Source organism: Engraulis encrasicolus, chromosome 18 (assembly GCF_034702125.1).
Source record: "Engraulis encrasicolus isolate BLACKSEA-1 chromosome 18, IST_EnEncr_1.0, whole genome shotgun sequence".
Classification (NCBI taxonomy): domain Eukaryota; kingdom Metazoa; phylum Chordata; class Actinopteri; order Clupeiformes; family Engraulidae; genus Engraulis; species Engraulis encrasicolus.
In genome coordinates this window covers 8859842-8875418 of record NC_085874.1, presented here as the reverse complement: position 1 = coordinate 8875418, position 15577 = coordinate 8859842, and the positions used below count along the sequence as shown (strand labels likewise).

Genomic DNA, 15577 nt, shown 5'->3' with positions numbered 1-15577 from the left:
CACGCACACGCACACACACACACACACACGCACGCACACACACGCACACACACAGTGGTGGAACAATTGCACACAGGGCCCCAGGGCAAAACACTGATGTGGCTCCCCATGCGGCCTTCCAAGATCACACATACACACAACAGATACACATGATACATATGACCAGATATATCGCACATGACATACACGTGAACTATAACACACTCATAACGCACACACAAATCAAACACATTCAACATCTCTCATTACACATGCCCGCATGTATGAAATAGCGGCCGACAAGGTGTCCCGATATCAAGGGAGCGTTCTAACAGCCCGACGGCGCAGTCGAAGGGCTGTTCACTTCGCCAAGTCCATTATGGGCACCACTTCCTAATCTACAGTAGTGAGACGCCCCTCTATCGGAGGCATGTAAGGACGCGCGCAGAACGTTTGGGTGACTTGACAACCAAATGCGATAGAATTGACGACTGGGTTTTTGACTTGACAACCAGATGCAATAGAATTAGTAACGGGGTCTTGACTAGACAACCAGATGCGATAGAACTAACGACGCGGTCTTGACTAGACAACCAGATGCGATAGAATTAATAACAGCACTTCGCCAGAAGTTAGAAAAGAAGCAACTTGGACGCCCGCACACCCGCAATACATCATAGGCGTGTCCTGCTACCGGGGAATAAAGGACACCTGCTCAGACAATCAGAAGACGTTCCGTCTGTTCACCGGGTGATAAATAGTATATATTGTACAATACATACTTCACTGTTATGGACATGAACCTTTTTATTTCTCCTTTATTTTACAAAGGTAGTCACATTGAGGCAATCGCCTCTTTTCCAGGTGAGCCCTAGCCAAGAAAGCAGCAAAACTTTGCATTAGCCTTTGCAATAACCAGCAGTGCTAGTTAGTTGATCATAGTTCAGTCCGCCTGCTCCTGTCCTCAGTCCTAAAGTTAATCGTCATCCAGTAGTTTTCCACTGGAGCGAGAGACAGAGCAGATCGATGTGGGGACTGCAGGACACTGGGCCGCCAAAACACTAGCCTGGCTATGTACACTACAGGTACAAAGCACACTACTAGCCTGATAGCCTGGCTAGCGGTATGCACACGACAAAGTACACTAGCCTGATAGCCTGGCTAGCGGTATGCACACGACAAAGTACACTAGCCTGATAGCCTGGCTATGTACACTACAAAGTGCACTAGCCTGGTTATGTACACTACAAAGTACACTAGTGCAATACACTACAAAGTACACTAGCCTGATAGCCTGGTTCACTGGTTGACACACCAGACAGTCACTGTCTCTCAATGTGAAGTGTCCTGGCCTTGCCACCCATTTTGTGAGGATTTCATGTCATAGCCACTTGCCAAGTACTGTTCTAAAGTGAAGTATGCTTCAAATCTACCAAGTGCCATGCTCTTGATTCATAGAATTTCCAAGGCTGCAAATGCTGCATCCTTGCCATGACAAAATAACCAGAATCCTTCACGTCCCCACGCTCGCGCTAGGCTTTTTATTACAGGTGTGGGAAAGCCATGCATGATGTTTACTAAGCAATATGTATGGTATGTTGTCTTTTGGAGTAGGGAATAGTGGAGTAGTAAACAGTGTAGTTGGGAATAGTGGACTGGTAGCTAAACAGAGAGAATGGAATAGTGAGGGGGAGAGAGTGAAGGAGAGGAGAGGAGAGGAGAGGAGTAGGAGAGAAGGGGAAGTAGGGCTTGGAGGAGAGAAGGAGCAGAGAGGGGAGGGGCTGGTGGAGAGAGGAGAGGAGAGGAGCAGAGAGGGGGGAGGAGGGGAGGGGGAGGAGGAGAGTGGAGCACTGCTGAATTATTTAAGGGGGGGGGGTTCTAGAGGGGTAGAATGAGGACAGAAGAGGTGGCGCACAGGAGAGGAGAGGTGGAGAAGAGGAGGAGAAGGAGGAGAAGAGTGGTACCTGCAGGAGAGATGGATGTGGTTAGAGAAAGGAAGGAAGGAAGAAAGAAAGAAGGGAAGCGAGGAGTGTATGAGCACTTGGAGGAGGAGAGAAGAAGAGGAGATACAGTATTGCAGGTAGATCATGGGTAAAGAAGAGAGGAGAGGATATGAACGGAGAGAAGTGGAGAGGAGAGGAGAGGAGAGGAGAGGAGAGAAGTGGAGAGGAGAGGAGAGGAGAGGAGAGGAGAGGATATGAACGGAGAGAAGTGGAGAGGAGAGGAGAGAAGTGGAGAGGAGAGGAGAGGAGAGGAGAGGAGAGGAGAGGAGAGGAGAGGAGAGGAGAGGAGAGGATATGAACGGAGAGAAGTGGAGAGGAGAGGAGAGGAGAGGAGAGGAGAGGAGAGGAGAGGAGAGGAGAGGAGAGGAGAGGAGAGGATATGAACGGAGAGAAGTGGAGAGGAGAGGAGAGGAGAGGATATGAACGGAGAGAAGTGGAGAGGAGAGGAGAGGAGAGGAGAGGAGTGGAGAGGATATGAACGGAGAGGAGAGGTGGAAATGAAGAGGGAGAGGAGTGGAGGAGAGGAGGAGGAGGAGGAGAAGGAAAACAAATGAAGAGAGGAGAAGAGGTGGAGAAGGAGGAGGATGAAAGGAGAGGAAGAGGAGGAGGAGGAGGAAAATATGAAGAGAGGAAAGGGAGGAAGAGGTGAAAGAGGAGGAGGAGGAAGGGGAGGTGGAACGAAGGAGGAAGGAGAGGTGGTGTGCAAACACCCCCAACACACACACACACACACACACACACACACACACACACACACACAAAGCCAAAGTATTATGTGCTCAAGAACACACACACACACACACACACACACACACACACACACACACACACACACACACACACACACACACACACACACACAAAGGACTCCAGTGTATTACATCCTTAAGGACTTACAATCACCTCACATGATACTACGTACACACATTCAGGCACACAGGGTGCACACACACACACACACACACACACACACACACACACACACACACACACACACACACACACACACACACACACACACACACACACACACACACACACGCACACACACACACACACGCACACACGCACGCACGCACGCACGCACGCACACAAACACACACACACACCAGTATTGCCAGTATTGCTGAGGTGCTGCCATGAGGGGGCTGAGATCAGTAGCTCACTTCATTCTCTCTGCTATCCCCTCACTACGCACACACCTTTTCTCTCATTCTTTTCCTCTCACAATCTCTCTCACTCTCTTTCTCTCACTTTCTTTTCAGCTTCTTTCGCTCTCTCTCTCTCTCTCTCTCCTCCACCAATACACTGAGACAGACCCTTTTGTTTTGGCGCTCTATCCTCCCTCTCTTTCTCTGACTGCTGCCTGTTCTGTCACGCTCTCTCTCTCCCCCTTTTTCTTCTTGTTCCTCACTCTCTATCTCTCTCTCTCTCTCTCTCTATCTCTCTCTCTCTCTCTCTCTCTCTCTCTCTCTCTCTCTGTCACACACTACCTTGTGAGCTGATACAATCCAATCCAGAAACACACAAACACACGCATTTACAGTACACAGAGCCAGTTCAGAAACACACACACACACACACACACACACACACACACACACACACACACACACACACACACACACACACACACGCACACACACACAGGAAGTCCACTCCAGACACTGGTTACGTCCTTCACCTTGGCTCCGTTACGGCATGGACACACACACACACACACACACACACACACACACACACACACACACACACACACACACACACACACACACACACACACACACACACACACACACACACACACACACACACACACACACAGTCATTGGCCTTGACAGAGTCACATTACTGATGATGTCACAGTCCTGCTTGTCACAGTACTGACACAGTGCCACAGTACTGACAGGCATAGCAGTGTTTCCCATACACAGACACTATACATTCTGTGGTCCATGCTGAGCGTCAGCTCGAGGTAGGCCCAAGTATTCTATGTGGTCAGAAAAGGAAGTCAGAAGAACAGAAGATCCTGCTAAGAGTAACAATGCCGTCCTGAAAACAAATGTGCAACTGTAATGATTTCATGAACATTAAATCAACATCATACACGGCCCAAGGTAAGTATTGGAAATGTTGGGAAAATTCCGAAATGTCCAACCCCCTAGTCACGGCACTGTAGACAGGTCATCAGCTGGGAAAATTAGGCCTTTCGTCCTACCGCACTTTTCTCTGTGGATTACTGACCAGAAGGCCTATTGGAAGAAATTAAAACATGGGGCCACGTCAATTTTTGCTCAGAATTCAATATGGCCGCCATTTTCCAAAATGACTTGTTTTCATGCATTATTGCATTGTACTATAAGGTGATATTCATGAACGATAAACTACTTTCAGCACCAATCTGTCGTATTCCCTTACATACATGTATACACAGGTTGACTTAACATAAACAACTTGCAACCTTGCAATATCCAAAGGAAAGTGCTGAAAATAATGATTGAAATGCACATACAGAATCTGGCTGCGAAAATTAGGCTATTGTCCTGTCAGGGTTTTCACAGTGGATTACAGACCAGAAGGCCTATTGAAAAAGATTAAAACTTGGGGCCATCTATGTCCTCCAAAATTAAGTTTTTCAGAATGAAAGACTTTCATACATTTTTATCAATACTGTAAGGCCATAATTATCAATAAAGATTACCTATTTTTCGGTTAAATTGTCCTATCTTCTTACAGACGTAAGTATAAAGGTTGTCTAGAAAAAGGCATAAATATATATATATATTGCCACTGAAATATCCAAAGGAATGTTGTCAAATGATTGAATTTCACAAACACAGTGGACTGCTGAAAAAAGGCATATTTTCCTGCCAAACTGTGTGTGTGCGCGTGTGCATGCGTTTGTATATGTATGTGTGTGTGTCTGAGTGCGCTTTTCTCAAGTGTGGCCAGTGTGCTTCTTTACATACACTGACATAGACACAGTAGACCGGGTGTGTGTGTGTGTTGGGGGGGGGGGGGGGTGGGGGGTTAAGGTGGGGGGGTAGGGCGGACCAAATGATGTGGAGGAGCGGGGGGATGAATGAGGGGATGAGCGGGGGTAGGGGGGCAGAGTGGGGAGTGGGGGGGAATGAGTCGGATTGAATTAGGGGGTGGGTGGGCAGAATAGTTTGTGGGGGGATGAGTGAGGTGGTGGGGGGATAGTGTGGGTGGTTCAGTGGGGTAGAATAGTGTGTGTGTTTGTATGGGGGGGTAAGTTCAGTCGGGGGGGTCGACCTGTCAAACTTTTCACATTGGATGGGGGGTGGGATTGTATTCTGATGGGGGGGTGGGGGGAGAATGAGTCAGGGGGGGCAGAATAGTGGGGGGTGAGTGAGGGGTGGGGGGGCAGAGTAGCATGGGGTGGATGAGTGAGGGGGTTGGGGGGCAGAAACGTGGGTTGGGCAGAATAGTGTGTGTGAGTGTGTGGGGGGGGTGAGTGAGGGGGTGGGGGAGGCAGAATAGTGTGTGGGGGAAAGACACTGTAGAGCAGGGGAAAGATGAGCGCTGGCACACACGCACGCACACTCACCCTTGCTTTATGCAAAAAAATGTAGGCCTGAAAAACTTTTTGTCAGTAATCTAAAGTGAAACGTTTGGCAGGTCAATAGCCTTTTTTCAGCAGTCAACTGTGTATGTGTAATTCAATCATTTTCTGACAACAATCCTTAGGATATTTCAAAGGGGCAAGATATATATTTACATAATTCTGTTGCCAACCTTTGTACTCAGGTCTGTAGATAGGACAGAATTTAACTGAAAATAGGTTGTCTTTATTGATAATGATGGTCTTACAGTATTGAGAAAAATGTATGAAAGTCTGCCATTCTGAAAAACAGAGAACATTTTGAATTTTGGAGCAAATTTGAGATGGCAACCAGCTGGTGAATCTTTTTCAATAGGCCTTCTGATCCATGGTGAAAACCCTGACAGGACAATAGGCCTAATTTTCCCAGCCATAGACTCTGTATGTGCATTTCAATCATTATTTTCAGCACTTTCCTTTGGATATTGCAAGGTGGCCAACTTTATTTTCATTTGTTTTAGTTTAGTCAGCCTTTGTAAACATGTATGTAAGGAAATAGGACAGAATAGTGCTGAAAGTAATTAATTGTTCATGAATATCACCTTATAGTACAATGTAATAATGCATGAAAACAAGTCATTTTGGAAAATGGCGGCCATATTGAATTCTGAGCAAAAATTGACGTGGCCCCATGTTTTAATTTCTTCCAATAGGCCTTCTGGTCAGTAATCCACAGAGAAAAGTGCGGTAGGACGAAAGGCCTAATTTTCCCAGATGATGACCTGTCTACTGGTATTACACCGGTAATAACCATCACGGCACAGTGTCACGGTTAGGGGTGCAAATGATAATAGATATGTATGAATGCATCGATCCTACGGCCAATGATAGGACTGAATCATATCGTATCTTGGGGCATTCGAAAATAATTAAATCGCTGGCCACTGCCCATGCCCTAGCTGTTAATTGTGCAACATAATAGAAGTGGAAAAACGATTTAAAAAATCGAATCGGACCATATCATGGGGCATTCTTAAAGGGACACTGTGCGGGAAATGGTCAAAAAAGGCACCGCAATGTTGCTCATTGAAACTGGGCTGCCTATTGCCAAATTTCATCTTTACATGAAAGTTTACTAAGTAATAAACAAATATTTTCTAGTATGGTCCAAGTACAGTCATTTTTGCAGCTAAAAATGGCTATTTTTGGAAATTCAAAATGGTGGACCATGGAGAAGATCCCCCTTTTCATGTATGAAAAGTGCAATTTTTCCAGTCATAATGAATACTTAGAATTTGATGCTGGTGGTAAGTATTCATGAAAAAGGTAATATTAGTGAATGGGCAGCATAAATTCTGAAAATAAACAACTAAAAATCTCACACAGTGTCCCTTTAAGTATTGAAAATAATCGAATCGCTGCCTTAAGAAATCAATATTGAATTGTATCGTTATGGAAGCTGTGATTTACACCCCTAGTCACGGTACTGATGGTCACGACACTGGTGGTCACATTACAGAATCTTTACTCAAACGTGACACTGGCAAAGCAGTGCACTGCTGCCTCCACTCAGTTACAATACTCATAAGCTATGGTTCACACAGTCCAGTATTGTCCTCGTTTTGTTATGATACGTACACAGCATGCAGACCAGAGTTATTTCACTCTTGCTGCTCTTTTTCATTACAGAAATTCAACAGTGAAATCCAGAACTGAAAGTCAGCCTCTTCCGCAGTGACATGCAGTACTGACACAGTCAGCCTCTTCTGCGGTGCAGTCCAGAGCCGACACAGACAGAGTCAGTCCTGCAGCTCCCAGGCTCTCTGAGAGTACTGACCCAGACACAAGTGCAGCATCATGAACCTTGCTATGGTACTGACACTCCAGACAACAGTGCACCATGCGTTTGATTAGCCTAGTTGTACAGTTGTAACTATAATAGCCAGTTGTAACTGGGGGTGTGAATCCATGACGATGCGATATCGATTTCTTAAGGCAGTGATTCGATTATTTTCGATACTTCAGAATGCCCCACGATACGATACGATACGATTTGATTTTTTTCAAATACTTTCCCACTTCCATTATGTTGCAAAATTAAGAGCTAGGGCATTTGGCAGGGGCCAGCGATTCTATTATTTTCCATACTTAAGAATGTCCCACAATACGATGCGATTCGATTCAATCGTCGGCCATAGGAAGGATGCATCGATACATATCGATTATAATTTACACTCCTAGTTGTAACTATAGTAGACTAGATGTGCAGCTGTAACTACGGTAGCCAGTTGAAACTGCAGTAACCAAGGTGTACACAGTAAATTTGGCAGAGTTAATTTAACACTTAGAGAGTAAGATCAACACCATGGGTGTTATATTTGACTCTGTGAGTGTTGAATTAACACCGAAATATTTGCTGTGTACAGTTGTAACTACGATATTCTACGTAATTGAATAGTTGTAACGACTGTAACCTAGTTGTGCAGTTGTAACTATGGTAGCCTACCGTACATAGTTGAACAGTCAGTGCTGCACCACCCTGCTTTTGATTCAGTACTGATTCGCCTCTGACTCTTCCCTGATCTCCTTTGTGTGTGTGTCTGTGTGTGTGTGTGTGTGTGTGTGTGTGTGTGTGTGTGTGTGTGTGTGTGTGTGTGTGTGTGTGTGTGTGTGTGTGTGTGTGTGTGTGTGTGTGTGTGTGTGTGCGTGTGTACTGTGTCTAGGCAGAGTGAAGGCAGTGTGAGAGTGTATGCGTGAGGGTGGGAGCGAACTCATTCACTGCGCTAGCACCGAACATCATTGACTCTTTCTCTTGCACTGTGTGTGTGTGTGTGAATGTGTGTGTGTGTGTGTGTGTGTTTGTGTGTGTGTGTGTGTGTGTGTGTGTGTGTGTGTGTGTGTGTGTGTGTGTGTGTGTGTGTGTGTGTGTGTGTGTGTGTGTGTGCGCGTGTGAGCGACCGGGAGCAGAGTGGTTAATGTGCCACTTCAGCAAGTGTGGGACACACACACAGACACATACTCTCACAAGCACAGGGACGCACGCACACACACACGTTCACTCTCACACACACACACACTCACACAACAGTGCTCCCACACAAGGACACTGAAACACACACATACACATACGCGTGCATGTGCTGCTTCCGCACTGTGGTCAGTGGACACACACACATGCACTCTTTCCTTCCACCCAGGTACACAAAGGCACGCACACAGACTCATATTTAAACGCACACATAAACACACACACACTGCAAAATAGCCGTGCAAACACACACTTGTACATTCACACACACTGCCACAAAGGCACAAACACGTTTACATATTGTACACACACACACGTATATAATGTACAGACACGTAGGGGCACGCATCCACTCTAAGAACCATAATAGCCTATAATATAGTATAATAACCTTCCGACAAACACAGAGGCTCATGCACCCACGCCACTGCACATGCACGCTCACTTACACACACACACACACAAACACGTGCATGCGCCTACACACAATCACATATACTGACTCATGCACACATGCTGCAGATGTGGCCGCTAGCTAGCCTATATATTGTATGGCAATTTAACACCCACACACACACAGCTGGGGACAGACTCTCTCTCTATCTCTCTCATCCAAACACTAGCCAGCCTCTCTGCCTGCCTCTACACACTCATCCAGCACTGGATACCCAGCCTCTCTGCCTCATCTCCATCCCATGCCTACACTAGTCAGACAGCCTATCTTCTCTTCCGCTCCACATTGCCCCGACACAAGCTTAAGGAACAGGCACCGGAGAGAGAGAGAGAGAGAGAGAGAGAGAGAGAGAGAGAGAGAGAGAGAGAGAGAGAGAGAGAGAGAGAGAGAGAGAGGGGTAGGATGCATTGCTGGTCACCACGGGCATGTACACATATGACATCTCTGTATGTCTATGGCCAATGTGCATCCTCCTGCGCACGGCATCATGGGAAGGGCAGACGCGTTTTTTGCCGGAAAGAGAGGAGGGGAGAGAGAGGAGGGGGAGGCGGGATGCAAAGGGAGGGAGGGGAGCCGCGCTAAAGTTGGGGAGAGTGGCTCGCGCCTGCGGTGCTCCGGACAGCCGTGTGCTGCTGCTGGTACCACAGCTGGCCGGTAAGACGGGCCGCGTGCACACACACACACACACACACACACACACACACACACACACACACACACACACACACACACACACACACACACACACACACACACAGTTAAGTTTATAGTCGTGTCTTTAATGTTGAATCATAACAACAGACGACGGTGCAATACTCCTGGCCACCCGGCGCCTGCGCCTAATGCCCTGGGCAGCTCCATTCAAGTCTAGCCTGCTTCAGCTTCACTAAGCCCCCATCGAGCCCGGCTGGAGGGGGGGCACACCCCTGCTCACTGCCACCCACCGCCACCACCAGCCACAAGCCATAAGCTCGTGTTGACCTGCATATTTCAAAGTATGCCGAATGCCCCTGAACGTGTATACCCTGTGCATTACGGCGTAGTAATAGAGAGACGGTCGCGGTGACACACCGCTCGCTTGTGAGTCGTCATTCTATAGCATTAGTACATTACCGCCATGCTTTAGATCGGAGTAGATGACAGTATTGTTCCGTAGGGTGCTATTGGTCTAGTTAGATTGTAGCGTGGAATAGTCCCACACTATGCAACTTGTTCAAAGCTATCAGCAGCTCTACCGGATACTGCGCTTCCTCCAGCATTCCTGGCGACCCGGTCAGCTAGTAGTTCTCAAATTCTAACTCTAAACTTCACCTACTGATTTACCCAAATGCCCAGAGCAGATACTCACCCGAGAATGACCAGTTCCCCATATTTCACCAGGTCTTTAGAATGGGCATGTTCGTCTTGGTTAGGTGACAACATCAGACTCGCCGTCGCTGGCGTTACGCGCTTCTCAGAACAATTCTTTTTTCTCCCTCTCTCTTCTTTTTTTCCAGGCTATAAGTTTCAGTGCGAGCAGGCTACTATTGCTAGCAGGGGTTAAAACGGTGCGTCGCCGCCACAGAGCGCAGTACTCCTTACGACACTTCGAGGTGGATTTTCGATGGACGCATTTCCTTTACAAACGTTGTGAGGGGGAGAAAAAACTCCCCATAGATAAAGAGCAGTGAGTCAAACCCGGCCGCACCGAATCAATTACAAGTGGATAGGGGAAAAACAGCTCGCGACGGGGAGCCGGCTGTACCATTCCGCACAGGGGGAGGTACAGCTGTCGCACGGGACATCCTCATCATTTTACACGCAACTACGCACTTGCACGGGCGCTTGCGGTTTTGTGGTTTATTATTTGATCAACACGAGTACATAAAACCTGAAAGCGGCTCAGTTAACGGGCGCATGCATCACACTGCGCGAGAGCCTTCACCTTCCAGCGGCAAATACATGAAATTGACTTGATGTCAAGCTCGCTGCTGGCCATTACGTCAACGAGAAACAGTATGGAGTTTGTAGATTGTAGAAATAGATGCTCCGCGATAGCCCACTTATCGTCGGGCTCTTTAGAGCCAGCCGTTCAGGATCAGGGCATGGTACATCTTACGCACGAAATATGCGTCCACACAAATTTATGGTAGCAACCCACAGCCGCGCTATGGAGAGGTTTCCCTCCACTGCGCTTCACTGGAATGAGAAGAAGGGTATCTGATGCTCACGCAGCATGTTAGCTTTATTGTGGCCACTGGGTGGCGACACACCGAATAGTCCGACAAAGGGATGCCCGATTTAAACTGCATGGGGGCGGCTGTGTATGGGCAAGTCCCAGTTGATCCATTCATATAATGTGTAATATTGACATACGATCTCAGTTTAGTTTGGAAGTGAAGCCTCAAGAAGTACAATAGATATTCTTATTCTTTTTAATGAGTATTTTGAGAATTGTTTTGCCTGAGAGGAGCCAGGAAATAAGCAGTAGAGAGATGGGGCAAGGTTGGGAGATGACCCAGGCTGGAATCGAACCTGGTGCTGGGTCACTGTGCAGGGACACTGTGCAGGAAATGGTCAAAAAAAGGTACTGCAACTATGCTGCTCATTGAAATTGGGCTGCCTATTGCCAAATTTGATCTTTACAAAGTTTACTAATTAATAAACAAATATTTTCTAGTATGGTCCAAGTACAGTAATTATTGCAGCTAAAAATGGCTATTTTTGGAAATTCAAAATGGCGGACCATGGAGAAGATCCCCCTTTTCATGTATGAAATGTGCAATTTTTCCAGTCATAAATAATGAATACTTAGAATGTGATGCTGGTGGTAAGTATTCATGAAAACGTAACATTAGTGAATGGGCAGCATGGATTCTGGAAATAAACAACTAAAAATCTCACACAGTGTCCCTTTAAAGCAGTGGATGGGGGCTTAGCGTGCTGCACCACAGCACCGTCAGTGTACAGTATCATAGGCTACTCTAAAATTGAACAGACATATTTATCCACTTATCCAGTTTCAGCTGAACCCCTTAGCGCAGAGCCTCTGATATTACCTTATTGTCACTAAAATGGTAATGACCAAGTCTTAATCGGTTACGTAAGACTCTCTCTACATTATCATTGCAATGTTATGATGTAGTTGAGTGTTTTCAGCAGAGTGAATAGTCCCGTCTCTGCCATGGCCTAACGGTAGGGCACTGGGTTACTACGCCGTGACCCAGGTTTGATTCCGGTCTGGGTCATTTGCTAATCCTTCCCTGTCTCTCTTTCTCTCTCAACACTCATTTCATGTCTGTCCTGTCAAGAATAAAGGCAGAAAAGCCCTTGAAAAAATACCGGTATGTATTAAAAAGTGAATATGCAGCTGACGGGCCATTCTGCAGTAAGAAGCTACAGTGGGTCATTAACAATTTAGACAACCATTTTAGTTCCTGCAAGTTAACTAAGCAAGAGTTAATAATGTCCTGTCATATCGGATAACACAATACAGTGGATTTTCCTTCATATTTCACATTCTGTAAGAGTCCAAAGAGTTCAGCTGGAAGTAATTGGTCCTATTTTTGGAGCTTTGAAAATAAAATGTGAGTTGTGTACCACATGAGAGCCCCTTGACAGTTAGCTCAGGTGTTTCCTCTCTCATAACAGACACGCTCAGCAGCTGGAGCCAGAATATGTGTTTTAATGTGTGTTTGTGTGTGTGTGTGTGTGTGTGTGTGTGTGTGTGTGTGTGTGTGTGTGTGTGTGTGCGTGTGTGTGTGTGTGTTCGTGCGCGCGGAATACTGACACTAACATGTGACCCTGACACTGACATGTTCCAGGTTAGTGTGTGTGTGTGTGTGTGTGTGTGTGTGTGTGTGTGTGTGTGTGTGTGTGTGTGTGTGTGTGTGTGTGTGTGTGTGTGTGTGTGTGTGTGTGTGTGTGTGTGTGTGGAAGGGGAGGGGTGGGTTGGTGTGTTTTGGGATTTATAGTGAGTTTGGCAATTATGCTGAGTTTGTGCTGAGTTTGGCAATTATGCTGAGACTATGGTGAGTTTGTGGGTTTATGGTGAATTTGGGAACTTTGGTGAATTTGTGGATATGAACCAATTATCGTATAGATTCAATCAACCATCTCTTTGGTGGCATTCAGGTTTGTGATGTTTAAGTACAGATAGAGTACTTGAATTAACACAGAGGGAAATGAAAGGGGCTCTCTACCCATTTGCATTAGGCTTTCCATTGCTAGACACCCAGTCATACTTTTGAATGGTCGTGCAACACTCTCTCAATTCCCCCTGAGACAGGAGAAATCCGTATTCACCTCTTAACACTTCCTCCTACAATGATGTAAAAATCGTAATTTTGCATCATTGTAGGAGGAAGTGTAAGAGAGGTGGATTTCTGTTGAGACTACAAGCCTTTACTGAGCCTTTTTCCCACCATTTCAACCCCACTCATTGGGAGTTTGACCTAATGCGCTAACAGACCTGTCACAGATCAGTGTGCCAGTGCTTTTGAAATCACTGGCATTGAGGCTCCAGTAAGTCACTGGCAGAGCTGCCTGGGTGTGGCCTGTGGAACTTTAGCATTGCAATGCATTATGGGGATTGTTGTCACAAATCCACAAGCACTAAAAAGTCATTTTCTGCCTTTTCTCGGCCAAGAAGGCACCAAATTAGAAATTTATGCTACTATTCTACTACATATATGACCCACTTTCAATACATATTCATGTCTCCACCGGTAGAATGCAGAATGAACACTCACAGAATGAACACACACACACACACACTTCCTCACACAGCTGACTCCTCTGGAGCCAATCGGATTCAGTCCAGACACATGCACGCATGCGCACAGTGCACACACAGACAGACACTTCCAATAGATAACCAGACAGCCAGACTCACCTGAGGCATAACTGTGATCTCATTGGCTGAGGAAGATCGGTGATCTCATTGGCCGAGGGAGATCTGCAATCTAATAGGCTCATGTCTGGTGAGTGTGCATCAGGTTTCAGGAGTCGTCAGTGTGTGTGTGTGTGTGTGTGTGTGTGTGTGTGTGTGTGTGTGTGTGTGTGTGTGTGTGTGTGTGTGTGTGTGTGTGTGTGTGTGTGTGTGTGTGTGTGTGTCAGGAGTTGCCAGTCTCCCATAGCAAACATCACTGAGGAGGCCATACAGGCCAGCCAATCAGATTTCACCTTTCGCTGCATGGCCTCAGCCTCAACACAAACGCCACACAGTCACCTCACAATGGCCAGAGACTCCCTTCTTCTCCTCTCTCCTCTCCTCTCCTCCCCTCTCTTCTCACCTCTCTTCTCTCATCTCATCTCTTCTCCTCTCCTCTTTTCTTCTCTCCCCTTCTATACAATCTTCTGTTCTCCTCTTCTGTAGAGACCAGAAGATTTTGGTAACAGTTAATGTTTTTTCTCAATTTAAATATGAGATTTTTTCTTTACAACCTATAAAGTATTTTTCTTCATGACCTATAAGTGTGATTTGAAAACAATGTGAACACATCAACAGAGGATTTTGCACAAACAAGTATGCCTCGGGTGGCCCTCAGTAGGCCTCGGGTAGCCCGCAGACACAGTAAGGTTGGGGACCCCTGCTTTAGAAGACACAGTAAAATGCATGCTTTAGTGAGATGCATGCTTTAGAATAGTGGTTCTTAACCTGGGGTGCAGGCATCCCCTGGGGGTGCGCCAGAGATTGCAGGGGAGCCACATACTTTTGTTTGTGTTGAGGTCGTGACCAAATCTCTGCCTGCGAATATTATGATTAGGCCAAATCAAAACCAAGCTATAACATGTTTTGGTCCCCATTTCAAGCCATTAAGATATTGATTATTGTCTCAAGCAATAATCATTGTAATTAATCACTTAAATCATTTTTACTGAGTCTGCACATGCAGACGTTTGGGTTGGGGGTGCGCGGCATGTCTTGAGCACAGGTAAGGGGGCTGCTTTGAGAAAAAAGGTTGAGAACCTTTGTTACGAAGACACAGTGAGATGCATACTTTAGTACAGTGAAATGCATGCTTTAGTGAGATACATGAATGAAATGCTTGCTTTAGAAGACAGTGAGATGCATGCTTTATAAGATACAGTGAGATGCATGCTTTATAAGATACAGTGAGATGCATGCTTTAGAAGATACAGTGAGATGCATGCTTTAGAAGATACAGTGAAATGCATGCTTTATAAGATACAGTGAAATGCATGCTTTATAAGATACAGCTTTACATGCTTTATAAGATACAGCTTTACATGCTTTAGTGAGATGCATTCTTCAGAGGCCTCATGATGCATGCTTTGAAGGCCAGAAAGTGAGACTCCTGCTGTAAAGATTAGTGTGTAATGTCATTATGGCCGACACAGAGGAGCGTCTTGTTCAACTCTGAAGTGGCCAAAGTTGATTTTGCAGCGTTGGCTCTTTGTTCCTATATGGTTCCACAAACACCAGAGAAAGAGAGAGAGGAAGAGGAAGAGAAAATGGGAAAGTGATTGTGTGGAAGAGGGAAACAGAGAGATGGTAGAGAGGAAAAGAGAGAAAGAAGCGTCTAAAAGAGAGAGAAAGAGAGCGG

At 46.1% G+C, this 15577-nt stretch overlaps 1 protein-coding gene across 2 annotated transcripts in view; it reads right to left on the bottom strand.

Moving 5' to 3' along the window:
• LOC134468408 (E3 ubiquitin-protein ligase pellino homolog 2) overlaps positions 1 to 10762 on the bottom strand; it is a 23471-nt gene extending 12709 nt beyond the window's left edge. For both annotated transcript variants that reach the window (XM_063222327.1, XM_063222328.1), the window contains exon 1: positions 10378 to 10762. In XM_063222327.1, the coding sequence (XP_063078397.1) occupies positions 10378 to 10451 (74 nt within the window). In that variant the 5' untranslated portion in view covers positions 10452 to 10762. The remainder of the gene's footprint in view (positions 1 to 10377) is intronic.
• Positions 10763 to 15577: the final 4815 nt, after the last annotated feature.